Source organism: Octodon degus, unplaced genomic scaffold, assembly GCF_000260255.1.
Source record: "Octodon degus isolate 3935 unplaced genomic scaffold, OctDeg1.0 scaffold00211, whole genome shotgun sequence".
Taxonomy (NCBI): Eukaryota; Metazoa; Chordata; class Mammalia; order Rodentia; family Octodontidae; genus Octodon; species Octodon degus.
The window spans coordinates 2548403-2575772 of NW_004524787.1; the positions used below are offsets into that span (position 1 = coordinate 2548403).

Genomic DNA, 27370 nt, shown 5'->3' on the forward strand with positions numbered 1-27370 from the left:
AGCTTTTGGATCTGATAAGGTCAGTCAAATCCCCTCAGGATTTTTCCTGAGACCCTGTACCTCAGATTGTAGATCCTTTGTCAATGTCAGCCATATGGATGAGGCACGGCCATTGCTTGGCCAATGTGCTCTCTGTGTAAACTTGTCCAAGTTGCCAAGAACTACGTATACAGTAATCCCAGCAAATTAAATCTAAATATAAAAGCCTGGAGGAAGAAACACAAAATGTTAAATTGTAATTAAACTGCTTAAAACCAAAGATAATGAAAAAAATGTTAAAAGCAGTCAAAGATGGGCCAGCCATGGTAGCACATGCCTATAATCTCAACATTGGGAGGAAAAAGCAGAAAAATCATTGCAAGTTTGAAGCTTGGCTAAGCTGCAGAATGAGTTCAATGTCAGTCTGAACTACATGTCAAGGCCCTGTCTTCAAAAAAAGCAAAAAAAAAAGACATGTTACAGAAGGTACAAGAACGGTAAAAACAAGAAAATGTGTCCTGTCCTTTTTAAAGTACTGACAAGATCCCTGACAATATAGAATTATTTTTCCAGCTAAAAGAAATTTGTAGGCCTAGCCAAATACCTCAGCAGATTAAAGAGCCTGGAAGCAGGCACAGGGGCCGGGATTCAATCCCTGGCCTGCCATGCTGGTCCCACCCCCAGGACATGCTGAGACAGCATTTGACACTGGGTGTGGTAGCACGTGCCTGTAATCCCAGCTCTTGGGAGGCTGTAAGCAGGCTGATCACTATGAGTCTGATTGAGTAGTGAGATGCTGAACATCCTGTAGACCCTTCCCTGACATAAAAAAATAAATAAATAAATAAATTTGTAAACAAAGGGAAAATTGGAACCTTTCAAATACAGAAAAGCCAAACACTATATCACAAGTAAATGTGCACTATAAGAAATGTTAAAGTCATTCAAACAGAAGGAAAGCAAAAGCAGAGATAAACATGCATCTAAACAAGGAATAAATAGCACAGAAACTGGTAGCTAAATGGGAAAATATAACTTTATACTGACTATAATGTTCCCAAATATAAAAACAGTAAAAGCAAAAAGCATAAATAAAAGCATAAGGCCAGAAAAGCAGAAATGTAAGAACATTATTTCTTTACACTGTATATACAGAAATTCAGAGGGCCTAAAATAGCAAAATTAACTGTGAGGAATTACAACAAAGTTGGAAACTTTATACTACTGGATTCCAAAAACTAACACAAAGGTGTAGTAAATAAAGCAGCAGCAAGATATTGGACCAAAGACAGACAGACTAATGGCCTGTGTAGAGCATTCATAAACCCAGAAACTTGGAAGGGTGTGGTAGACAAAAACTGAGTTTTGACAAGAGTGCAAACACAATAGTGTCAATAAAATATAATCTTTTAATTTGAAATATTGAACATCCAAATGCAAAACAATTCATCCTATGCATTGTACATCATGTAAAAATTAAATAAAAATGGATTATAGACATAAGCATGAATGGTAAAGAAAGAATTTCTAGAAGATATAGGATGAGATCATTACGACTATGGTAAATGCCTCTTGGATACAGAAGAAAATTTTATAATTCAAAAAATGTTTTTAAGAGAATGAAAAGACAATTCACAGTCTAGGAATCTTTCAAACCAAAGGTCTAGTAAAGGACACAGCAGAAAATATAAAAAATACTCAAAATTTACAATCAGTAACCAAACAATACAATTGAAAAATGTGCAAAAAGATTTTAATATAGACATTTAACCAAAGAGGACATATGGATGGTAAAGAAACCTATTAAGGGATACTAAGCAGAATAAGTCATCGGGAAAAGACAAGTTAGAACTACAATGAGATACTATTTCATATCACTAGCATAGTAATAGTAACTTTTCAAACAGACAATATCAAGACTTGTTGAAGATGTACAGAAATTGGAACCATCATACACTTTGGGAATAGAAATCAGGACAATCAATTTGAAAAATATTTTTAGAATATTTTAAAAAGTCACATATACTGATACAAGATAGATATTTCACTTCTTAGAATCTAAGCAAAAGAAATGAAAACATTTCCACAAAAAAAGCTTATAGTCAAGTGTTCACAGCAACATTTTTCATAAAAGTCAACAGGGCAGAAACAATCAAAATATTCATCAGCTGCTAGTATACACCGACGTGTACACACAATAAAAAAATTGTGTCAACAAAAGAGAACGAGACACATGCTCCAAATGTGAATGACTCTCAAAAAGAAAATGTTACATGACTGAATGTACACTTAAAAGACACACTTGCATAGTTCCATTTATATGCAATGTCCATAAGTAAGGTAAACCTATAGAGACAGAAGGAATATAACGTTGCTTGCATCTGTGAAATGGGACAGATATTTACTGAAACTGGGCCTGAGGGATTACTAGGAGCAATGGAAATGTTATTTTAGGACATTATTATGATAGAATCACATGTGAATGTGATTAAAATTTATTAAAAATCATTAAATTATATTTTAACTGGATGTTGTCCATAGAACATAAATTTTGACTCAATCAATACCTTGCAATGGTTGCTTACTACAGTCAGAATTAAAATGCGCAGTTATCCTCCAAGCCAAATTCTAAGTTTTTTCTAAATGTCTTCTCACATTTTCCAAACAAAATAAATGACTTGCCAAAAGCGTTGGGTAGAAGAAATGGCTTTTTAATGGGTTGGTTGTTTGAGGTTTCAAGAAGGAATGGAAAAGAGATTAACTATGAATGAAAATAAATATGAACTTCTGAACCTCCAAGTTGATTCCTTTTACTAAAGCTCTTCAAGATTTGTATCCAATATCCATTCTTAGACAAGTAATTGCCCATTTTAGTCTAGGCTAATTTAAATCTAAGCAAAAAACTGTCTGAAATCTACAGATAGGGCATCATCACAGCCATCTGGATAGATTCACTACATATTAGCTTCCTTCACTTTACAAATTCCATAAATTAAGAAGATAACAAAATTACTGAACAAGTTCCATTAACCCAACTGTGTTGCTGATCCCTGTATTGCAATGAATAATATCTCTTCCTTTAAATAAAATAATTTACTGTGATCCAGTATAGAAAATAGAACACATCAGAAGTATGCTTGAAGTGGCAGCGCAGTGCCAGAAGCTTTATACTCTCTTCAAGTTTAACCATCACCTAAGTTACCAGAGTGATCCATGATAAATTTTTCTGGAGCCCACAGGACTGCTCAAAGCATTATTTCTACACCATGAATAAAATGCATTTTCTTTGTTGCCCAGAAAACAAATGAATTCCACAGTGAGAAAAGAACTGGAATAAGGCATATAACCACTGCTCTCCAGGTCCTTTCCATGTACATATTTAATCACAAAGTAATTTCAAATCAATATAAATACACATGCAAGAGCCTTGTAGACACTGGCAATGTGCCATCTCTCCTTTGGGTATAAGTGGTCCTGAACAAGTACATTTGGAATCATACAAAGTTGTGTGCAAATGAATCATAAACCCAGGGAACTGATAATAACATTAATAGTTTCCAAGAAAGAAAGCAATGCTGGTACAAAAGATAAAAAGTAAATTTGCTTTGAGAAGCATTTCTTTCATTCAGTTAGCAAATATTAAGTGTCTCTATATAAGTGCCAGGAGCTAGGAAGGAATTGGGTGTTAAGAAAGTGTCACTTGATACTGTCTTTATTTAGTAATAACAGCTATTTTACTTGTGGAAGCTATGCTACACACTTTATATACTAAGAAATTTAGTTCATTATAACTATACCAGAAAATATGTTCATCTTTCTTTTCTTTCTTAAGTTTTATTTATTTATATATTTACTTATTTATTTCTTTACCTTGTTTTATTGTTGTCGATACAAGGTCTCACTACACAATTTGGGCTCATAATGATCCTCCTGTCACAGCCTTCCCAGTGCTGAGATTACAAGTGTGTGCCACCATGCCCTGTTTTGGGGCTGGCACTGCATGCAGTACCAGTGATCAAACTAGAGACTTTGTGCTTTCCAGGCAGGCCCGTAGACCACCAAGGTGTCTCCCCAGCCCATTCCACTTTATTTTCACAAATGAAGAATTTAAGGCTGAGATAAGTAAAGTGACTTGCCCAAGATCATAAATTCAGGAAGTGAAAAATCTGGCATTGTGAACCTGATCACCTTTCTATCTCACAAAGAACTGTTATCATATGATGTATTTAAGCCACGCAAAACAAACCAATCGGGTGACTTTCTGTCTCGGTTCAGCCATCAATTTTCAGGGTAAAATAAGGCATATCATGGAATCTCTTAAATGCTGGAAATTCTGTCTGGATTTCAGTGCATGCTTGCAAAAATTGTTGGAGAATTTCAATTCCATGAGTTGAATTCTCTGGAATGTTTGTCTTCACAAGTGAGGAAAGCTTCCAAGCCATTAAAGTTTTGATTTTTTGGGTACCATTTCATAGTGAAATAATTTCAAAAGCTCAAAGGACAGCTGGTGTGGCCACTGAATCCCAGGTAAATTACAATACATTTTCTAATAGTTTGTAAAACTCACTGGGGTCTCAGTCTTTCTTAAGACTTTTGAAACAGGATTCCTGATCTTGCTATGCCACAATCTGTCTGGACAAAGTCATTATCTAAGCCTTTCACTTGACTCATTTTTATTGACTCTTTGGTGGCTAACATCAGAGAAAAAAAAGAGAGACACTAGAGGCATAGGTCATCCATTTCTGGAACAAATTTGGCAGGCTTATCAGTCACCCAGGTTCAGAGATGACCCACCCCCATTGATTACTAAAATTGCAGGGTAGAGCAGGAGATGTGGTACACACCTGTATTCCTACCGACTCCAAAGCAGAAATAGGAAGATTGAAACTTGGTCCAGTCTTGGATACATAAAGAGATAGTCACTCAAAAGAAAATAAAGGCTGGGGAGATGGCTCAATAGAATAAGTGCTTCCCTGGCAAGCACAAGGGCCTCAGTTCAATCCCCGGTTCCAAAAAAAAAAAAAAAGAAAGAAAGAAAGGTAAAATAATAGCTTGAGGATGTAGCTCAGTGCTCCCTAGGTTCAATTCTCCATTTCATAAAAAGTAAAAGCAAAAAAATCAGAGCCCTAAAGGACTTGAGGATAGATAAACACATGAAAACACACTAGCTAGTGGAAATGGATAAACCTCAATTTTAGACTGGTACAATTTTTCAGGCATTAGAAATGCAAGGATGATCCTTGGACCATCAGCAATAGCATTGCCTATGAACTTGGTAGACATCTACATTTTCAGGTTGCAACCTGAATCAGAGACTCAGTATGAGATCAGAATCATGGAATGAGAATCAACAATCTATAATTCAGTGGCCCTCCAGGTGCAACCTGATGCATGGTCACATTGTACTACTGACTTGGATGGAGTGGGTCACAGGAAGAGAGGAATAAAGCATGACTTCCAGGTTTCAGGATGGTGGAACATTTACTGAGATGCGACACACAGAGAAAGGAGGTAGTTTCCAAGTGCACCTGGAGTTGAGCATTCTGTTTAAGGCAAGTTTGAAATGCCATTAGTACATGCAGGAAGGTTGGTTACATGGACAGTAAGATATCTGAGTTTGGAACCCAGGAAGATATCAGATCTACTGACTTTGTTAGATAACCCTGCAAGTCAGGTCCAGTTTATCCTAAGTACAAGGCCTCCACAGAATATCGCAGTCCTGTGTATCACCTAAAATAGGTGCTCTGTTTGTATCACTGAATGATAAAAAGGACGAAGTTTTTCCTACTTACTGCAGTCTGGTGAGAATACTATGAAATACTTTTCCATATTTATGCACCTGGAAAAACAAATACTTTCAGAAAAGCAGGTTTCATAAGACAGTCCACTTTGAATACCTTGTATAGTTCAATATCATATTCTAAGTCATTTCTACTGTTTCTCCTGTGATCAGTACTGTTTGACTTAACTTGCCCATCTCTAAGCACTAGAGATCCCAACTGGCCTCTGACTTGCTCATGAATGAATGACACCTGCTGAGCGTGCCAGAGTACTAGCTGAAGGACTAAAGGAAAAAAGGAAGGATGAAGAAAATGAGAGAGAAAGCAAAGTAAGGGAAGGAGGAAGGGAAAATATGTCAATTCAAACTGCATCATATGGTAGGTTAACTTGAATGTTATAATAAATCTTCCTATGGAACCTAGAGAGTACTGATTTTATTTGGACTGGGAAATTTAAGAAAGTTTCAACAAAAGGTGGCATTTCATGTGGGTGTTACTTGAAACATGAGTAGGCTTTATAGGCTCAGAATGATGAGGGGCAATGTAAATAACAGATCTAGGCCTAGAGAAATGTAAATGCATTAAATAGTGAAGAATTTCTATATGATATAAATATTGGGTGAGTAAAAGGAGAAGTAGTTAGAAATGATAAATCTAGATATAATTTGTGGGGCAGAGTCAAGAATACCACAATAATAATGACAGGTAAACTGCTACACGGTAACAAATGATCTAAGTTCTAAGAATTTTACACCAAGACCCCACACATAGAGATCAAGAAATGGCAGAGCAGTGAGTGACAGCAATTCAGCTTCCCCATTACAAAGTATCTAGAGTCTGGAAAACAGTAGCTTGGAGAGGAATCAAAGTAAGAGGAACTAGGAAGGAACTGATAAAGGAAAATATAAAAGTATTAAGTTTTACAGAAGACCTACATCACAGAGAAAAGAGAGAATCCCTGCAGGCTGTGGTGCTGCCAACAGTGGCTGGCCAGGTGTCCACGAGGAGACAAAGTGAAATAAAACTTTTGGCTCATGGAGAACCAAAGGACTACGCTGGGGCCAAAAGAATCAGTGGCAGTTGCAAACAGCAAGGAAAATATGGAACACTGCCTCCAGAGTGGCCTTGCACAGTCAACAGTTGGTGAATGATCTTAGTACAGTGGCCACCACCACAAAAGCAGAAAAAGAGCTGGTAGGGCCACCACTGGAATGAAGGGCTGAATATTTAAGCTTGCATCCCAGGGCAGCCCCTTGCTTCCAAACCATACTCTATACTGTCAAACACCCAGAGTGGATGAGGAAAAGAGAGCCATGGGAGATACTGGAGAGAAGGCTAAATGGAGTCCTGCTACAGAGCTGGACCTAGTGAACTTGGACCCAACTCTTGCAGTCAAAGGCCAAGTTCAGCCTGAGTTACACAGAGGTGGAAGATCATATTGGTGCCCTCTTCTCACTGTAGGATGATGTCTGCATACAATATTGTTCTGGGGATGGACTGCCACATTAGACATCCAGAAACCAGGGATACCTTCTGGCTTGAGCTCTACTCCTTAATTTTAGACTGTGGAAAGTAGCTATGCATCAAAATTTTCTATTTTTTATTACTTGTTATTATTTTGAATTTTTGCTCTTTTCCTCCTTCTCTTCACCCTATATTTTACTTTTATTATTTCCTTTTCTGTGTGTGTGTGTGTATGTGTGTGTGCGTGCGCGCATGTGTGTGTCTTCTTGCCTTTTTCTTCCATTATAGTTTATAGAAGGTAAGAGAATTCTCCCTTTGTCCCTTTATAGCTAACCTACGTTTATTCATATCTTTTCACTTGACTTCTTTTTCCTGTTTCTTATTCTTCCTCAAAATTTCCTTTTTCTCTTGTTTCATTTTTCTCTCTTTAACTTTTTTCTCTAATATTTATTTCAGTCATAGAATATTTTGCCATCCCCTTTTCTCACCTCCAATTTTATGGCTAGTGTTGCCTATCTAATTATACTGCATCCCATTACCATGATTGGGATCCTTTGGCCCTTCCTATTTCCAACTCCGTACACCACATAGCAGGACTTTAATTTTTTTTCTTCTTTCCTCACTTTGGTATTAACCAGTCCCTCAGGCCCTGGGCTTCAGATAACTGATTCCTTAAAATAGCTCTTGAAGGCTATTTTTCACCATTAGAGGGGACATAGCCATTGGGTTTAGTGCATGTTAGCCATGGGGCAATATATAAGCTGTATACTATAAACATGGATTTCTCCTCTAGAATAAAGGAGTGCCCAAAACACGGTCTCATGTTATGTTATTTCACAGCTAACCTGATAGATACCACCATAATAGATTAACTTGTGACTGCTGGTTTGATTGCATAGGAATAATCCAAAGTGTGGACAATTTCAAGCCAGTGAATCTGCCTGCACATTCCACCATCACACTCAGGGATACAGACAGCAAGATTCCAAACCAAGTATTAGGACTGGATCAAATTTTGCAAAAATTTCTGAAATCTGGAGGAAAGTAATCCTCAGTCTGAGTTAGTTTCAGTACTTCAGCTGAATAATAAGATGAGTTATTGGAGTGTGGGCACCCAGACTCACTCACAAAGAAACTTGTGAATCTCATTCCCAAGTAACTTCTTTGTGAGAGTCTGAATCACATTCCCAAGTAGTGTCTCATTGGAATATTTAATGTGTCCCTATCACACATCTTACAGGTTTGAGTCTTTGTATGTTTCTTGATCTACTTAGTGATGTGGATTATGTTATGTGCTTTTATAATTTCATATGTTTACTAGTTGTTACTCGTATCTTTCCCCTTCTCTGATTCAATAGATGTTGAGGTTCTCACCTTTGCCTCAGCTCTATATCTAGTTTCTTTTCCTCAAACCTCCAAGACAATACTACTAATATATCTCTTTATTATTTTTCAAAATATATAAACTGCTTCTCTTAAATTTCCCATACTTAGCTCCCTCACAGACACAAATATCTCTTCTAGTATTAAGCCTAGGTCTACTCCCTCCTAACCTTTGTCTCTTGCAGCTACTTTATTGACCTATCAGCATGTTCTAGATAATATGCAGCTTTGCTGAATCATAGTTATATCTTGCCCTTGCCTCTACAAATGTCCTCTGAAAACGCTGATATTAACCCTTCAACACAACTAAAAGAACTTCAATAGAATCAGACTTCACATAAACCTTTGCTTCTCATCTATCAATATTCCTCCCCTCAGACTTCCTCCTTAGTGTCTCACACTCCTCATTAAACCACTTCCCATTCTCCTCACCCCATGTCATCTACTTCATTGAGAACAATGACAAATGAAAATTAGCATAATGTGCAGAGGATAGACAAAAAGGGAAAGAGTAGGTACAAGGGCTATTGTATAGAAGTGTTGTAAGAGTAAATCTGAGGATGGTGTTATAATGAAAAGTAATTCTTTTGGCAAAATGTAGGGACAGAGTCTAAACCAATTAAAGTACCAAAAGGAGTAAATACTAGCACTGGACATATAAAGCTAAAAATTCTTCACAGGGAGGCAACACCCTACTAAAGTTTGCTATATAAGCACGAATTCTCACTTCTCTAGTCCTTGTCTTCAATCTGTAGTACTCTCCCATAATGAAGGGGGGGAAGAGAAATATGTGTGTGTGTGTGTGTGTGTGTGTGTGTGTGTGTGTGTGTGTGTATGCAAAGAAATGAAAACACGGATATACGTACACATAAGACCATGGGAAAGCAAAGAAACAGAAGATTCCCCAATTCACCCAACCCTCCTGAGGTAGAGCAAAGGTTTACAATGCCAAAAAAAGAAAACAAGTGAAGATTATCTAGTAGCTGCCAGATGAAAATGAGAAGACTAATCTAAGGCTAGTTGGAGTTAGAGGAAAACGTAGAACACAGTACAGATGGACTTACTAACATGTTTACAGAAACCATAGATGAAAACAAGCCCCAAATATAAGACCAGTTTAAAAGATAAGTCAGCTATGCCTATAGAACATCCCAAAATTATCAGACAAGCAGCAATATTATACAGATTTTTGAAAGCAGTTGAGGAAAAAATCAATTATACAGAAAAACCAACTAAAATCACAGCAGACATCTGAAAACAAAACTTAAAGGCCAGAAGATCTTTGAGTGAAGTATTCTAATCCCCTAAGCAGAAATAACTTCCAACTAGATTAACTTATCCAGCAAACTGCCATTAAAATAGATGGAGAAATAAAGTATTGTCATGAAAAAAGATCAGTTCAAAAGATAAATGCTTATAAATGATCAAGGAACATATGAAAAAATATTCAGCATCTCTGGACACTAGAAAGTGCAAATAAAAATAATATTATGATTTCATCTTACTCCTGAAAGAATGGCAATCATTAAGAAATCAATCAATAACAAATGCTGGTGTGGCTATTGTGAAAAAGGAGCCCTCTTCATGCTACAACCATTACTTAAATCAGTATGGACATTTCTCAAAGAACTGAAATTAGATATTCTATATGACTCAAATGTTTTCCTTTTAGGTATCTTCTCCCAAAGATTTTAAGTCATTATACTACAGAGATACATACACATTAATGTTAACAGAAGCACACATTTGTAATAACTAAATGCTTCAGTCAGGCTGTATACAATGAACAGACACTAGCATAAAGAAAATGTGGTAACTATATATAATGGAATACTACTCAGCTATACAGAATGACAAATTTGACTCTTTTGCAGGAAAATGGATGCACCTGGAAAATAGAATAAAAATAAATCAGACATTCAAGCTTAAATACGACACGGCATCTTTCATTTGAATGAGGCAAAATACAAAGAAAATGAAAAAGGATGGACAGAAGGGGAAAACGGGTGGATCATATGGAAGTGGTCCAAGGGAACAAGGGAAAGGAGTAGGGGTGGGCTGGGAAACAGGTAAATAAGAATATGCCATGTCCAGGAACTTATTAACCTTCATTAATGTAAACATTATATGCCATAACATGAGCTAAGATTAACAATATCAATAATAATGGAAAATGGAATAGGGGAACTAGAGGAACATGGAGGAGTGGGAGGAAAGGGGACTTCTTAAATAGGAAACAAACTTTAGTAAGTACACATGACCACTCCTCAAGACTATTGTAAACTGTATGAACTGTATACAAATTTTTAAATGACCACATGGTTAAATTAAAACCAAACTTTCCCGAAGGTACAGCTTCTTAAATTTGTTAGTAGTTTTTTGTTTCAAGTATTTTTTTTTGTACCAGGAAATTAAACTCAGCACCTTGTACTTGCCAGGCAGGCACTTAAGCTTCTGAGCTATGTTCCCAGCCCCTCAAATAAAATTTATTAATACTGTGAGCAACAGATTAAATTCACTTCACATTCTAATAATGGGCAATGATCTTATGTTTTCAAAATTATACTGCTAGCAAAGGAAAGTTTCAGAGGTGGTTGTGGAAAAACAGAACACCTGTGCTTTAGGAAGGTAGTGCTGACAAAACTGTGGTTGGCTTTAAAGGTATAAGGGTGATAAGAAATGAAGAAGTAACTCTACAGGTAGAAATGGATATATAGTATAAATACTATCTCAGTTTCTCTTCTCTCATTGCTGGGACAAATACCTAACACTCAAGATGAAGGAAGGAGGGCTGGGAAGATAGCTCAGTAGAATTAGAATAAGTGCTTGCCTGGCAAGCGCAGGGTCATGAATTCAATCCTTGTTAACGCAAAACAAAAAGAAAATGAAGGAAGGAAAGATTTATTTAGCTCACAGTTACTGGAGGTTTCGGTCCATACTTAGCAGGGTCTAAGGCAGAGTGGCACATGACAGAGGGCAACCTTTCATTGTGATGGCAAAGAGCAGAGAGCAAAGGGGAGGAGTAGCAGCAAGAATGGCAACAGAGAGGAAGTCTGTCTCCCTTATACTGCATTCAGGCTATCTGCCCCAGGCTTGGTGTAGCACTCACACCCATAATCCCAGCAATACTAACACACACAATCCCAGTGGATCATGAGTTAATCACAAACTCTAGAAGTCCCTGCCCTATGACTGCATGAGGCTTTGGGGGTATGGCTAAACACAAACCATAACAAATACCCATACTTGTATAATGTAGGACTGCAATGGGGCAGTGGCTATGGAGGTGGTGAATGCTGCAAGAATTTTAGCATAACATTGGATACAGCAACAGTAAGGTTTGCTGTGTGATTAGAGGAGGCCTAGAAAACAGAAAAAGGAGTCAATTTTGGCTTTCACATTTGAGTCTCAGGTAAATTTGCAAAGAACTATGACATTAAACTAGACTTTAGGTGGAGAAGTTTGATTGCAGTGGGGAGACATGAGGACATAAATCTTGGCCATTCTGAGCTTCATCTGTGAAACACTTCAGGTCACCAAGCCCAGTAGGCTGTGAGATGTAGGGAATTGGATGAAGCTTGGAAAAGGATGGTATAGAGAAAAGGAATTTTGCAAGATGATATTTAAAGCCATGGAGTATGGGGTTTTCTCCAGAAGAATATGGTGAGCAAGAATAATGACAGAAAGAAGCTCCAGGGTTAAACCATACATATAGGACGATATTCTTAATGGCACATACACTTCGTTTTTAAAATGTATTTAGTGCTCGCTTTGGCAGCACATATACTAAAATTGGAGCCATACAGAGAAGATTAGCATGGACCCTGCTCAAGGATGACACACAAATTCGTGAAGCGTTCCATGTTTTTCTGACATTGCCAGTGAAGCGGAAGACCCGATACTATTATGGACTACTGAACTCCTTTAGATTATTTTGCTGAGTTAACACACCTATACTATTCAAATAACAGAACTTAACAAAAAAAGGGGGGGATACAGATGAATGTCCATTTTGCATCTGCGTATTCAAAGTGGTTAGGATAGATATATAGTTACATTCTCTATGAATAGAGGGATTTGTTCTAATGGTGTTTGTAGATAGGATATCATGTCCGCATCTTGTACAACAATTAACCACTGGGAGGAATGTATGCAATGTGTTAATTTTGAAACTGTCCTACCAATTTGATTTGAAACTGTCTCTTTGCTATTTGTTTATCAATAAAATTATGGAAAAAAATAAAATAAAATAAAATGTATTTAGTACAGGATCTACAGGGTACTACACAGATCAGACTCATAGTGATTCAGCCTCCCAAGCACTGGGATTACAGACATGCGCCATCACGCCGTTTCAATTGCCGTCTCAAGTGAGTCTTTGTTTTTCAAATGACAAAGACTTGTGCTGTATGGATACATGTTCATCTGTGCATAGATGTCCACAATATGCATATGTGAATGGCATGAGCATGTTGAAGTAATATTGATATACACATTGGGAACTAGGGAAAGACTCTAGTTTGTTAGAGTTGCTATATTCGCTTTCTTGGTTTCATTATTGCTCTCCTCTCTTTTTCTTCTTTTCTAACTCCCCTCTTTTTTAATTCTTTTCTTTCTTCTTCCACGTACTGACATACTTCTTCACCATCACTTCAAATATCACACAATAAATAAACTGAGAAAATAGTGTGGGATTTGGAGGCTGACGTCTGAAGCACAATGTTTAAGTATGTTTGGGATTAGTTAGGCTGGACACACTACAAAGTCAGAAGAAGAAAGTGGGCTATGATAAAAGAATCCAATCCTGGTTTTCTCCAGTGTAAATTCTTCCAGTGATGTTTGTGAATCAAGGTATGAACGTGTATGTCGCTGGGCCTTGTATCAGGATGTGTGTAGGCTGTTAGCTTAGTTTTATGAAATGATAATGCCATCATCCTTACTACTTCAGCCCCCCCATGACATTTGTAGCAGAAATAGGTTGCTCCACCTACAATTTTAAGATATTTATGATACCAATAATTATAATTTTGAGGAGCTGAAGAACTGTGAATAATGGTCAATTAGACTATCAGCATTTAGCTGGGCATGGTGGCATAGGCCTGGATTCCCAACACTTAGGAGGGTAAGGCACGAGAATTCCCATATGTTAGAGGCCAGTCTGGGCTATATAAGTGAGTTCAAGGTCAGCCTGCACTACACAGTGCAACTATCTCAAAACAAACAAACAAACAACAACAAATAAGACTATGGCATTTGTAAGGGCATTTAGTGATATTAAAATACATGTGTCATGTGAATAGGATATATTCTTTATTTCCTAGGTTTTTCATCATGGATAAGTTGCCTAACCTCTAAATCTATATCCTTATCTGAAAAATGTCTATAGTAGTTTCAACTATGAATTACCATTGGCAAGGGTGAAGATTAAGAGAGGCAAGAGGTTTTAAACTAGTAGGTGCTCAACAAATATTAATTTCTTTCTCCAGTTACTTTTAACCCCTCCCTTTCTCTTCTATTTCCACTGTGTCTTTACCTGTCCTTATATAAATATCAATGTAACACTTTATCCACTTTACATTCTTATATCAGGTAATTTAACCCTTGTACATCACAGTTCAATTATCAAAAGGAAGCTTAAGTCACTTTTCAAAAACATTCATTTCGAATTGTTACGTTTTCTTGATTGAGTCTTTTTTATTGTGTAATGTACCTCTCTGTCCCTGGGGACTGTTTTAATCCTGAAGCTTGATTAATTTGATAAAACTAATAGAATAGCCACTTCTGCTTTGCTTTAGCACTGCATAACACCTTTTAGAAGGATATAGTTGAAGTATATAATTGTATTGTTATTTAATCCACTCTGCCAATTTCTCTTCTAACTGGTGCATTCACATTGCTTATACTTTACTTACTTATTGATATGCTAAAACTAAATCTAACTTTTATGGATAACTTTCACTTGTTATACTATATTTTGTCTTTTTTCAGTTTCTCTGTTTTCCATGCACTGTCTTCCCTGAGTGCACTGAATTTTTTTTAAGAATTCCACTTTGGCATATATTTAATATTTTTGAGTTCACCTCTGCATACCTTTAAGCATTTGCTTTCATTACTACATTATCTATGCAAAATGTATCACTGTCTTATGGCATCATCATTTTTTCAGCTTTAGGGAAAGATAGAAACTATCCCTCCCTCTTACATAACTTTACACTCCATCATTTGAAAAATATCATAAATACTTCCGCTATATACATTGAGATTATATTAGATATTATAAAATTTCCTTCATCCGTCCAACATAATTAATAAGACTTAAAAGGAAATAAAAACCTACCATATTTACCAATGTTTGTGCTTATTGTGACTGTTCTTTCCTAAAGTTCCAAGGTTCCTTCTTTTTTCTTTTCTATTTTAAGAATTTATTTCATCATTCTTTCAGAATGGATCCACTGACATTCTCTTAGTTTTCATTCATCTAAGAATATCTTGGTTATTCTTTCAATCTTGAAAGATAATATTGCTGAACATGAAATTTTGGATTAATAGTTGTTTTCCTCCACTTGAAAAATGTACACTTCCTGCTAGGGTCTTGTCATTTTTTTGTTCAGAAATTTGACATTCTAATTTTTCTCTTTTGTAGTTATCAGTTAGGTCTTACTTCTATTTGGTTGCTTTCCCTTCAAGAATGTTGACTTTTTGTTGCTTTTGCTGGTGTTTCCTCAGCTTCATGGATCAGTTCTTCACTGAATTGGGGAGTTTTGTCATTATTTTTTCAAGTTCTTTTGTATTCCTGTCCTTCTTATCCTGCGAATCTGTTGGCATGAATGTTAAAGTTTTTGTAATAGTCGCAAAGTGATTTCTACTGATCTATATTTAAGTTGTCTGATTTTCATTCCTTTCTTCACCTTGCTATTGAGCCAATCTTTGGAGGTTTTAGGGAGGAAGTTTTGTGCTTTTCATATATAATTTCCACTGAATTTTTATTTTGTTGTTGCTTTGAGACTTTCTATTTACTTGCTGTTACTTTCTTTCTTAACATTTGTTTCAAGTATGTTTTAATTATAAACTGAAGCATTTTTATGACTATTTTAAAGCCCTTGTCAGATAATTCTAATGTCTGTGCCATGTCAGTATTAGCATTTGCATATTTTCTTTTTTTATTCAAGTTGATATCTTGGTAGAGTGTTTTTATTTTTTTCATTAAAAGTTGAAGACCAGATCTTACTTAAATTTGTTCTATCAGACCTCCTCCTAGGTTGAAGTGGGGTAGAATTTCAGTTTTTCTGCTGAGTCTGTCTTGATATTCAGGTTGCAAGGTCTTTATTATTGCTGATTAGGGATGAGTATTCATCCTTCTCTCTAAACCTTTACTGATGCCTCCCTAGCTAGCTGGGGTAGAAACTGCTGGTTACCACTGGGGAGGGCAGAAGTTTGGCTCCCCAGGTGTTTTGCACCGGGAGAGGTATATTACTATTTGGTTTGAACTTCCTTGCTCTCACATTTCTCGTCTGGGAATGATAGGCTTCCTCTAAAGCCCAAGAGGAGAGAAGTCTTACAGGCTTGAACTTCATATTAACTGCATTTGCATGACATTCTCCTACAGCAGGATGTCTCACTTCCTATCTCTTAACGTTCTTGTAGGGAAAAGCCTGCATTAGGATCTACACACACACACACACACACACACACACACACACACACACACATCCCTTCCCAGGTCTTCTATGGGAGGCAGTGACAAGGCAGGGCCTCCATAACCAGACTGACTAGGTTCCTGTCAAAAGTGATATTTTCAAATTGGGTGGCTCTGGGCAACTTATTTAAATTATTTGAGTCTCCATTTTCCCAACTGTAAAGGAAAAATAGCAAAGTCACAGGACTCTTGCAGAAACAAGTAAAAGTAGATCAGAAGTTATCATCTTTTACCTCTTCTGCAGAAGGAAAAACAACCCCTTCAGAGGAAAATATGTAGGTCCTTCCCCACCATATCACGTGTACTCAGACACTCCAGGAGTTAAATCTCCTGTCAAATATGTCACAGTTAAATCTTATGCACTTATTTGCTAAACACACTTACTATCCCCCTTGTCGTTCCCCAAGATTTCTAGAGAACACTCCACAGGAACAAGGAAACATTTCAACTCAAGCCAGCCTGAGAAAGAGAGTGGGAGGAGGGAAAGGAAGACCTACCTACCCACCTAATCAGCCCTCTATACTCTGAGCAAAGACATTAGTATTTTCAAAAGCTATGCTGAGGGTAGTGTGGTAGACTGGCAATTCCCACTTTGCAAGTCTGTCTGTCATCTTCAACTCCTCAGAGCTGCTGTCTCGAATCTATCATCGACGCAACTACTACAGTGTCAGTTTTCACAGCTCCCTTCCCCCGTTCATCCCACCCCCCAGAGCATTCAAGCACGAGTGGAAAAAAATTGCAAGTTGGTAGAAAGAAAATGAGCACACGACATCCTCCTAGCCCATGTTCTCTGTGAATCCTCTGCAGACCCCGCCCTGCAGCGAAAGGCACCCTCTAACATCCCGAACACACTAGACTTTACTCTCACAAGGCTTTCTTAAGCTTCAGATCCTCAGGTTGAAGCGGAGACCGGGAGGGAGGCAGAGGGGGATGGAGTGGGTTTCGACTCTTAAAGAAGACGACTTGGAATTAACAAGTGCTTTGAAAACATGCATCTAGGAATCCCGAGCCTTATCCCTGTTTATTGGAGACAGTCAGTCCCTGTGTCTCCTTTTTTTCTCTCAGTCAAATCCAGCAAAATATCTCTCACGACCTCTGTTGCTCTCTCTTCTGCTTTCCCTGTTTTCCTCCCTCCTCGCAATTTTGAGTTTCCTTAGCTTTCCCCAAACCTAATCTAATGTAAGGTCTGTGGTGAAGCAGCCCCTTTCCTACTCCCCTTGCAAGTTGCTCAACAATAGATAGGTAACAGCCTTCTTCAGCAAGGGATTTTAGGAGACTCAAGGAGGGCTGGGGTATGCTACAACATGCCACATACCTGATCTCTTTAATGCTTTCCAGTTTGCACATGATTTCTTGCTCATCTGCCATGCTTTCACCCTCTTATTTCTTGTCTGGAGCAAAGCACAGAAATACACCGGTCCAGGGATACAATAGATACAATGTAGCCACCTCCCAGCTTCGGGCTCTGAGTCTGTGCAGTAGGGACTTAGAGAAGGTCTGGGAGATGTAGTCTACAGCTCCGGGGCTAGCTGGCAGCCTGAGGGCCTATAGGACTACAACTCCCAGAAGGCCAAGTGAGACATGCTTGTTTCTTTTCCTGCAGCGTATTTTAAATTAATTTATCAAAGGTTGTGAGGAATGCCAGAGGATGTGGATGTCCTGGGACCTATGTGTGGAAAAATGGGAGAAAAAAATTTTTTTTCAGAAGGCAACTAAAGAGATGAGAGGCATACACATGAACCATTTCGGGGTGGGAGTGGGGCCTCTTGCCCAAAATGTTGCCAGGAATAGCTAGCTAGGATGCTGCAGCATTAAAGTCTGTGCTGTCTAACTGCCGCCTGAGGACTAATAGCTTTTATAATTTTTTTATCTTTTTTAATTTTAAAGAGAATAAAAAATAAATAATAGAAATGACACAAAGTGTCAATAAAAAAAAACCAAGATGTTAAGAATTCAACAATGGTTAGTATATTTCACATTGTTGTCTTCAAAGTAGTTACTCATTTTGCCAGTTATAAATATGTAAAATTGGTCAAAACAAAAATTTTAATTATTAACTGCTCCTTTCAATGAAACATTAGAAATTAGTAGTATAATTGTCATAGCTATCATGTATATATACATACATGACTTTTCGCCTTCCTTTTTTTCCTCTTTTCCCTCTTCCCAATTGTTCTTTCATTTGAGCAATTTCTTTCTCTTTCACAGCATCTGCAGTACCTTTCAGACTTTTACTCTTTCAGGTTCTTACACTAGAGAGACAATTTGATGTTTACACAGGCAGTGCTGATTTATTTCACATATGAGTATGGTCTCTAGTTGTATCCATTTACTTATGAAAGCCTCAAGTTTATCTTTTAGCTGAGTAATACTTTTCTCAGTCAAATCTGGCTAAATATCTCTCACGACCTCTGTTGCCTGTCTCTTTATTTTGATTTCCACATCTTTTTAATCCATTCCTCTGTCTGTCACTGCATCTTTGAAAAAGGGGCTAAACATGTTCACTGGAAGAAAATGGCTTCTTTAATAAATGGTGCTGGAAAAACTGGCTTTCCAGATTTTAAAACTAAAACTAGACCTATGTATATCACCAGGTTAGTAGCTTTTAAGAATGGAAGAGAGAAAAAAGACAAAGGAAAGAGACTGCTAACAAAAACTAGAAATTACAGTTGAACTAGAGGAGTTTGCTCTCTTGCAGCTACTCATCCATTCACTAATGACTGGTTGCTAATATTTTATAAAATATTATAAAAGTATAATATTTTATAAAACTTACTGAGCTTAGATTTTCCTATCTTTGCTATCTTCCAGCTACTCATCCATTCACTAGTTTGTAGTTACTAATATTTTATAAAATATTATAAAAATATATTTTATAAAAGTTACTGAACTTAGATTTTCCCAGACAATGATGGAATTACTTCAATATCAGAATAAAGAATTTGGACATAATCCTATGATTACACACATCCAATACACTTTTAGTAAGTGGTTATGACATGTCTTGAGTGAAGCTAGATTTTATCTGGAGGTTTGTAAATTTATATGAGTAAAATAAATAAATATAAATTTAGAAGGAGAAACAATGTAACTTTATTGGAAAGAGGAGAGACATGAGAAGATAGACAACTACATAACTGGAGTAAAATAGAGACCCCAGAGCAGGTGTTGGAGAGTCTGTTCTTAGCTCTTTGTAATACATAGCAAGAAAGAGACTTTCCCATTTGGCTATTTTAGGCTCCCAGATGTCTGAATGGGTAATTGACTCTCTGTGTTTACTATGTGAAAATTCTTGGGTAAGCTCCTTTTGTTTTCTCAGATAATGTCTCTGGGATTTGTAGCATAGCTTTATAGTCAAGGCCCAGTTAACAATTAGTAAAGGTATACGTATACATTTTAGTGCAGCAACATGGTAAGAGTACTATATATGTGGAAGTGTCCAGGTACAAGTGTATGATTCATATACTAGGATTGTTTCCTATAATATAGCTCCCTACTTTGTCTCCTTTGTACTTAGCCATGGAGAGGCACAAATTGGGACCCTGCCACCAAAGCAAGCCAAGATGCTTATCAGTTCTCCCTGCTTCCCTTCATTGCTCTCTCTAGCAGGGCTTTAGCTCCTTCCAGTAAGGATTTTCAAGAAACCTCACCAAGATTCTTACATTTCCCTACTCATTCACCAGATTCCCCTAACTTTTTTTATATTCTAAGTAATGTAGAATTTTAAGATAATTTGAGGGTGTTGAGAATTGAAACAAAGCTTTATGTATGTTAAATATGCATGTTGCCACCAAACTACACCTCCAACCCTTAAAACAAAATAATTTTCAAAGGTCAAGAGTGATTAGGGAGGTGATGCTAAAAGCAAACAGGAGAATGACTACAGGAGATGAGAGGAAGTTACTTATTCAAAAAGTAGAGACTGACCCAGAGAACTAAGCTTTAGACAAAGGAGCTTGATTCACTCCAAGTAAAGGTGAGTCAGAATTCTATCTGATGGTACTTCAGTCTATGGGAAACTCAGTTTCTTCATTTGATAAAATGGAACTAGTAAGCTCCACATCAAAGGATTTTGTGAAGACTAATTGGGTGGTGGATTAACTAATGGTCAACTTTTAACATCCAGCTCCACTGAATCAGCACGATGCTGGGTGTGGATGTTTTAAGTGAGGATTGCTATTAATTGCATAAAAAGAAAAATCAAAGGAAAAATATTTATTGTTGGTATACCTTAAGAAGCTTGTCATGCATGCTGGTTTTTCTGATATAAACTCAGCTTTTTCATCATCTGAGGAGTTCAGGTCCACTCTGTCACCAAGGATGGCTGCAGTTCTTTTTTTTTTTTTTTTTTTTTTCCGGAACCAGGGATTGAACTCAGGCCCTTGTGCTTTCCAGGGAAGCGCTTATTCCACTGAGCCATCTCCCTGGCCCATGCAGTTGTTTTTTGAGGAGCTCTCATTCTTACTTTAAGTGTCACTTCCATGGCTCCACTGCAGATCCCACAGCCTGCTGGCACAGATCCTTCATCCCACTGGCACAGACTTTCTGTCTTCCACCACTGACCTCTGGGCCTTCTGGTGCAGAGCCATCATAAAGATTTGCATGAGACCTTGTTGTGGGCCCCAGGCCTCCAGGTGGACTCATGGAAGACATTGTCATGGGCTCTAGGTCTTCAGCAGGACTCATGCCATGGATTCCAGGCCCTCAGTTGGATTCTTTGAGTCTATAGTGTGTGGACAGATCTCCCCCATTCTTCTGCATTTGATTCTTTGAGTGAATATTATAAAATAATCATATAAATTATGAGTCCTTTATTAAATAATTTCCCTTGTAAACCCTGACTACAATATAATGAGATTGTCGCCATGATAGTGAAATTGAAGCACTTGGCATTTTATAGCAGGAGCACAAGAAAGGTGTGCGGTGAATCACAGTTCATTCTGGGTGACCACACAATTTAAATGTCCTCAAAGGAAGGAATTGAAAGCTTTTTCTTCTTTAGATCCAAGACATAATATCTTTCAGGCCCAGGAAATTAACTAGCCTAGCATTGTTTTTCTGGAAATGGAAATGCTGAAGTTCCCAATCCTGCAATAACACTAGGTGGCATTTAAATACCACTGTGCTTGTTAGTCACCATAGCTATGGATCCAGAGACAAGAAGTGGTCCCCCAGTATGTTTTGTAAGCGATGATTGAAAGGAAGAAACCCAAGCAAGCTTCCTACATGTACATCTACTATACTGAGAGAAAAATGTATAGTCCATTCTTTCATTCTCTCACCTGCCATGTGGAGGAGCAATTCTTCCTCTTTTACAAGGAAGAACATCAACTCACATAGAAAAAAAAAAAAAACAACTTTGTCAAGGCTATATAGTGAGTCACAAAGCAAAAGCCTGAACTGAGTTTGGGCTAAGTTATCTTCCGACTAATGAATGGGATGAGCATGAAGAAAATATGGAGAATAAAATGTTTGTTTAAAAAAAAGGGTAATAAATGAAAACAAAAGACAAGAAAAAAATGTCATAGGACTGCCCTGCTACAATGCTGTATATGGTTAGATTTCTAAATTTCTGTGTAAAAATATGCAATTGTTTATTGCTTTTTAAAAATATTTATTTTTTAATTTTTTTCTTCACATTCTGCACAGACTTAAAGTTTACCATACCAATACTTGATGGAAAATGCCTGTTCCATGTTATGTCTAAGATGTTTGATATTCAGAAAGATAGTGAGGTTAAGCTCAACTGCCTATGCTGTAGGGTAATACTAATAAGCTTCTTTCCAGGAGGGTTAACAACCTAAGTTTGCAAACCAAAAATTAGAGAAAAAGAAGGACTGCAAGGAAAGCCAACATTTGGGCCCTAGCCTTTCAAGGTCAGTGAGGACTCAAGACATAGGAGAACCTGTACTGTGACATCATGAAACTCAGTTGTGTCCCAAACTGTCTGATCAAGAAGATTATGGGGACACAGAAGAACATGATCGATGATGTACAGTGTGCCTAAGGAGAGTCACATGGAAAGAAAACATTCTCTCAGGCTTTCACAGAGAGCATATTGGCCAAGCAATGGCTGTGACTCATCCACATGGCTGACACTGACAAAGGATCTACAATCTGAGGTACAGGATCTCAGGATAAATCCTGAGGGGATTTCACTGACCTTGACAGACACAAAAGTTACATTTCTTGTTATATAGGTCTTGTTTTATCTTGGTCTTAACCATCCAGTGAAAAAGTGTAAAAACGAAGTAAAAAGTAAAGCCATATTAGCATGCTGAGCTGTAAAAGGCTCAAGTCAACAACTTCTGACACTGCCAGTACTACAGAAAACCCACTATTATTATGGACTACTGGACTATATTGGAATATTTTGCTGAATTCACGCAACTACAATATCTAAATGACAATGGAATACCCTTCTCTGACAAAACTAAACAAAAAAAGGGATACAAATGAAGGACATTTTGTTTCTGTACATTGAAAATAGTTAGGATAGATATACAGCTACCTTCTCTTAATTCAATGAGGAGAAAGAGTTGTACTAATAGTGTTTGGACAGGATATCATGTCTTCATCTTGTAGTATGAACAGTCCCTATGAAGATAATAATATGCAATGTATTAACTATTGAAACTGTTAACCATTTTTTAAACTGTCTCATTGCTATTTGTTTCTCAATAAAATTATTTTTTAAAAAAAGGAAATGTGGAGACCAAAAGTGAAATGGGCTCCTGGGTGAAAATAAAGTGCTTTGCAAGGTGTATTAATATTGCTGTGGGGGAAGAAGAAATTGTGTGGGAATATGTGAGAAACAGTTATGGCTTTAAAACTAGTATTTCTCTCTTTTCCTACCATCAACTTTCCCTAAGAATCCTTATCTCACACTATATCAATATGTTTTTAAAGTGGTATCTGTGTAATTTAAGTGTGTTATAACATACAATAATCTGATTTTCAAAGTAATTTGGCAAAGATTTTATCTTTCAAGGCTCAGCAAGATCCCATTTCACATATGAGGAAATTAGAAAAAGACAAAAAAACAGAGTTTTCTAAGATCATCAACTTAGTTGACAGAGAACAAGACTCCTGATGCAGGAGTACTATAGTACTCTTCCAATACTTCCACATGGCTGGTGTCAAGCCATTGTCGCTACATTTTGCTGAATATTACAGATATAGATATAGATTATTAATGTTCCTACTACTCCAGCAAGACAATACACTCCAATATTCTCAATCCATGTACATTAAAGGTAGATGGGAGTTAATCTACAAGAAGTGACCTTGGGAATACCTGGAACATAGGTGAAGTTCTGTGCTACTGGAACAATTGAGATATCCAATTAGAAAAATGGTAATAAGGCACAGCTTCTCTCAGTTTGTCTTGGCTCCTTAGCCTCTTTAGAAACAAATAAATACCTTGCCTGTTCCTTGCTGAGTTGTAAGAAACTAGACTACCAATGAGAGAGAAGAAATCATTTCAGGGCAAAAGAAGAAAACCATAGCGTTTTTTTAGACAGTGGATGTTTTCAACTGGTCAGAAGTCTATAATGGATGGGACAATATTTAAGAGCTAGCAGTGAGTTCTAATTTATGATTTTATTAGAATAATTGATTGATGTATAAGAAATTTTTAAAAATTTCTAATGGGGGCCAGGTAGTTCCCTAATCTGAATAGAGACAGGTATGGCAAGTGATAAAGAAAAGGGACAGAGACTCTCTTTCAAAGTACTTGGGGGTTAGTGTGTGGGTAGGGAGGTCAATGTCAAGATGAACAGAGACAATGACACACTGGGCTAGCCACCATTCAGTGAGTGTACACATAATCAGAAGTATTATCAGATGACTCAGCGGGTTGCTGCCATTATCTTTAGCAGAGAAAATCTTAATGTTGATGAGGGTGACTGGAGGACTCAGAGGGCAACAGCAATCTTATGCTAATGAGGAGTTTTGTGTTCCTGAGGATGGAGCAGAGAGAGGGAAGGTTTATAAGGAGGGTGTCCTTTCCTGAAGGTGAAATGGTATTTGTACTACTTGTTTCTCAAGGAACCAGGATGTGTTTAGCTAATGTAATCTTTCCCTGGGGCATCACAGCATCACTGGAGGTTGAGACCGCAACTGTGACGACAGGTACACTGAGTTGTTTTTCTTCATACCAGAGCCAGCTCTTATGGCAAAATACTAGGCCTCAGACAAGCCCTAATTACTATTTAATTATGAAATGATTTTTCCCTAAAAATATATAGAATGGTCCTCAAATATGTCAGCTCTATCAGGGGCAAAACCTTTATCATTGCTTAGGAACAGGTAAGGAAGGCAGAGTACATTGGGTCAAATGTCACTGAAATGCAATAATTCAGCAAACTAGTGAAATACAAGAATTTAGAAAAAGGTTAACTGTTATGGATCGCTCAGCATAGGAACCAGATCAGCCAGATTGGAATTTGGAAAGCTGTTTATATTACTGAGCTCAAGGCCCCCGGTCCGCTCTCATGGTCTGCTCTCACGCAGGAGAGGACCGAATGGTGGCAGTCCAGGAAGCAAGGAGGGGTTTTAAAACCTGGAACCACATTGAGTTTGATAAACAAATTCATTGTCTGACACAAAATAATGCTTTCAGAGTGATTGGGACCATGACTCAAACTACATTTCTTTCTTTCTTTTTTGTTTAAATTAATTACATTTATTGGTGCATTTTAGGTATACATAATGATCACATTCATCACGGGGAATTTGTACCTGTACATGATAGATCTTGATGCTTTTTTTTCCCTTTCCCTAGTCTCCCTTCAAACCCTCTTCCACCTTTATTTACAAAACTTTTGTTTCCATTTTTACATTTTTTCTTGGTTATTTATTCTTTTACCTTCCTTCCTTTGCCCCTTTCTCCTCTGTAGTTCCCTTTCCATTTGAACAGCTTCTTCCTATTTCATAATTTCTATGATCTATTTTGGTCCTTATTTACACTTTCAGTTTCTCACACCAGAAAACAATATGATATGTACATATGTGTATACAATTTATGTCACTTAAGAGTATGTTCTCAAAGTGCATTCATTTACTTAGAGATACCTCAAGTTTATCCTTCTTTAGGGATAAGTAGTACTCCATGTATAAGGACATTACATCTTCATTATCTGTTCACCATTTGATGGGCATTTATGCTGTTTCCAAGATTTAGTACCTATAAACTGCGCTGCTATAAACATGGGTATGCTTACATTGCAGTGGTATGATGCTTTTCGTTCTTTTGGGAAGATACCAAGAAGGGAAATAGCTAGGTGGAATGGAACCTCTTATCCTCATTTTTTTTCTATTTTTTTCAGTTTTTTTATTTTTTCTGACCCTGCCAGTCAAGCGGAAGACCCAATACTATTATGGGCTACTGGACTCTTAGAATATTTTGCTGAGTTAACACACCTATTATAGTCAAATGATGGAACTAAACAAAAAGGGGATACAGATGAATGTCCATTTTGTATCTGTGTATTCAAAGTGGTTAGGATAGATATATAGTTACATTCTCTTAATGAATAGAGGGATTTGTTCTAATGGTGTTTGTAAATAGGATATCATGTCTGCATCTTGTACAGCAATTAACCACTAGGAAGAATGTATGCAATGTGTTAATTATTGAAACTGTCCTACCGGTTTGGTTTGAAACTGTCTCATTGCTATTTATCAATAAAATTATGGGAAAAAAATCAAACTACATTTCTTGGGGCTTTTGTTTCAGTTTCTGGTTAATTCGCACCTGAGTACCTGCAGGCAGCCTTGCATTGCCTGGAGGTTACAAGAAGTTAAAGCACATTTAATTTCCTTTTGAAGTCATCTCTGTAAGCTAACTTTGTTAACAGGAATTGGTGAGGGTTACAGGAATTTTATCTTAGCAAACCACAAGAAATAACCACTAGTTACTAAACAACTTAGAACAGTGGTGAGTATACATTTATAACAGAAAGCACAAGATTTATATTTATAATCTAAAACATGAGCTGACCCATTACAGTAATCAATCTGTTATTGAAATGTGTGTACTTTTAGGCTATAGATCAAGAGTTTAAAAACAGAGGGCAGAACATTTGTTTTATTTTTATTTTTTTTTAATTTTTTTTTTAGTTTTCAAATGAGTTTATTAAAGACTGTTCTCAGGAGGGCTACAACCTTTGATTTTTCATTAAAAAAAAGCTATGTTTCTTCATGCTTTATAGTACAGGTACAGGTAATGTAAAGGACAGCGCTGTAGGCATTTCCCGCCGGAATTCTGATAGTACAGCACAGTGTAGTCACTTCTGCAATGCTAGAATAAATAAAGTCTCTTCTATGTGTCTCTTCAAAAAGCGATGGATGACAGCAGACGGTGGCCTAAGAGGCCTCTCTTCTCTCCTGTTCATTCTGCAGTATTGCAGCCAGTATTTTTACCATCACACGCCACGATCTTCACTTTATCCACTTTGATAAGTTCTGTCACCTCTCTGAATTCTACGTCGTTCAATACAGAAGTCCACACGTTATCGCAGAACCTGTAATGTGTTTAGAGAGCCCCTGAAATTGACTCTGTTCCTGACCCTCTGAGCCAGTGCAGAATTTATAGCCTTATCGAACTGAAGTAAAACTTGGAGGGCAAGTTGGGGGGTGATCTGTTGAAACTGTATAAGCTCATTCAGGCTTTCCTGAAGACTGTTTCCCAAAGTAGTACTTCTGTATAACTGATATGCCATGGCGCAGGAGAAAGAATCTTTTTCAAGCTTGCATTGATATTCAGTCCCTGAGGGAGGCGCTTCCCGCCCTGGAGCGCAGCAGTCGCGCGGCCAGGGCCCGCAGGAGTAGCCACACAGCCGACCACTAGCTCAGCCGCCACGGAAACCCAGAACATTTGAATGGACAGATATCCCACTAGGTTTTGACAATGAACTAAACCAAGACAGGAAGCATAGGTGCAACAATTCTGAATCTTCAGAATTGCCTTTCAAAAAGCAATGCAAATTGTATAGTAAATTTCTTTTTGTTTGTACTGGGGATTGATCCATGGCCTTCACCATGAACTATACCTTCAGCCTTTTTC

General features: G+C 37.3%; 1 protein-coding gene, 1 non-coding gene and 1 pseudogene across 6 annotated transcripts in view; 1 reads left to right on the plus strand and 2 right to left on the minus strand.

Annotated features, from left to right (window-relative positions):
* Zc4h2 (zinc finger C4H2-type containing) overlaps positions 1 to 17778 on the minus strand; it is a 40157-nt gene extending 22379 nt beyond the window's left edge. For 2 of the 5 annotated variants that reach the window (XM_023705033.1, XM_012517747.2), the window contains exon 1: positions 17618 to 17742. In XM_023705033.1, the coding sequence (XP_023560801.1) occupies positions 17618 to 17670 (53 nt within the window). In that variant the 5' untranslated portion in view covers positions 17671 to 17742. Of the gene's footprint in view, positions 1 to 14943; positions 15242 to 15267; positions 15422 to 17617 lie in introns of those variants that run through there. The other 3 variants (XM_023705031.1, XM_004644810.2, XM_023705032.1) reach the window with 3 other exon arrangements.
* Positions 12369 to 12475, plus strand: LOC111813681. Its single transcript, XR_002818870.1, has one exon. It is a non-coding gene; the product is annotated as a U6 spliceosomal RNA (small nuclear RNA).
* An 8762-nt stretch (positions 17779 to 26540) lies between the features above and the next one.
* On the minus strand, positions 26541 to 27026 carry LOC101591488 (annotated as a pseudogene).
* Between the last annotated feature and the right edge of the window lie 344 nt (positions 27027 to 27370).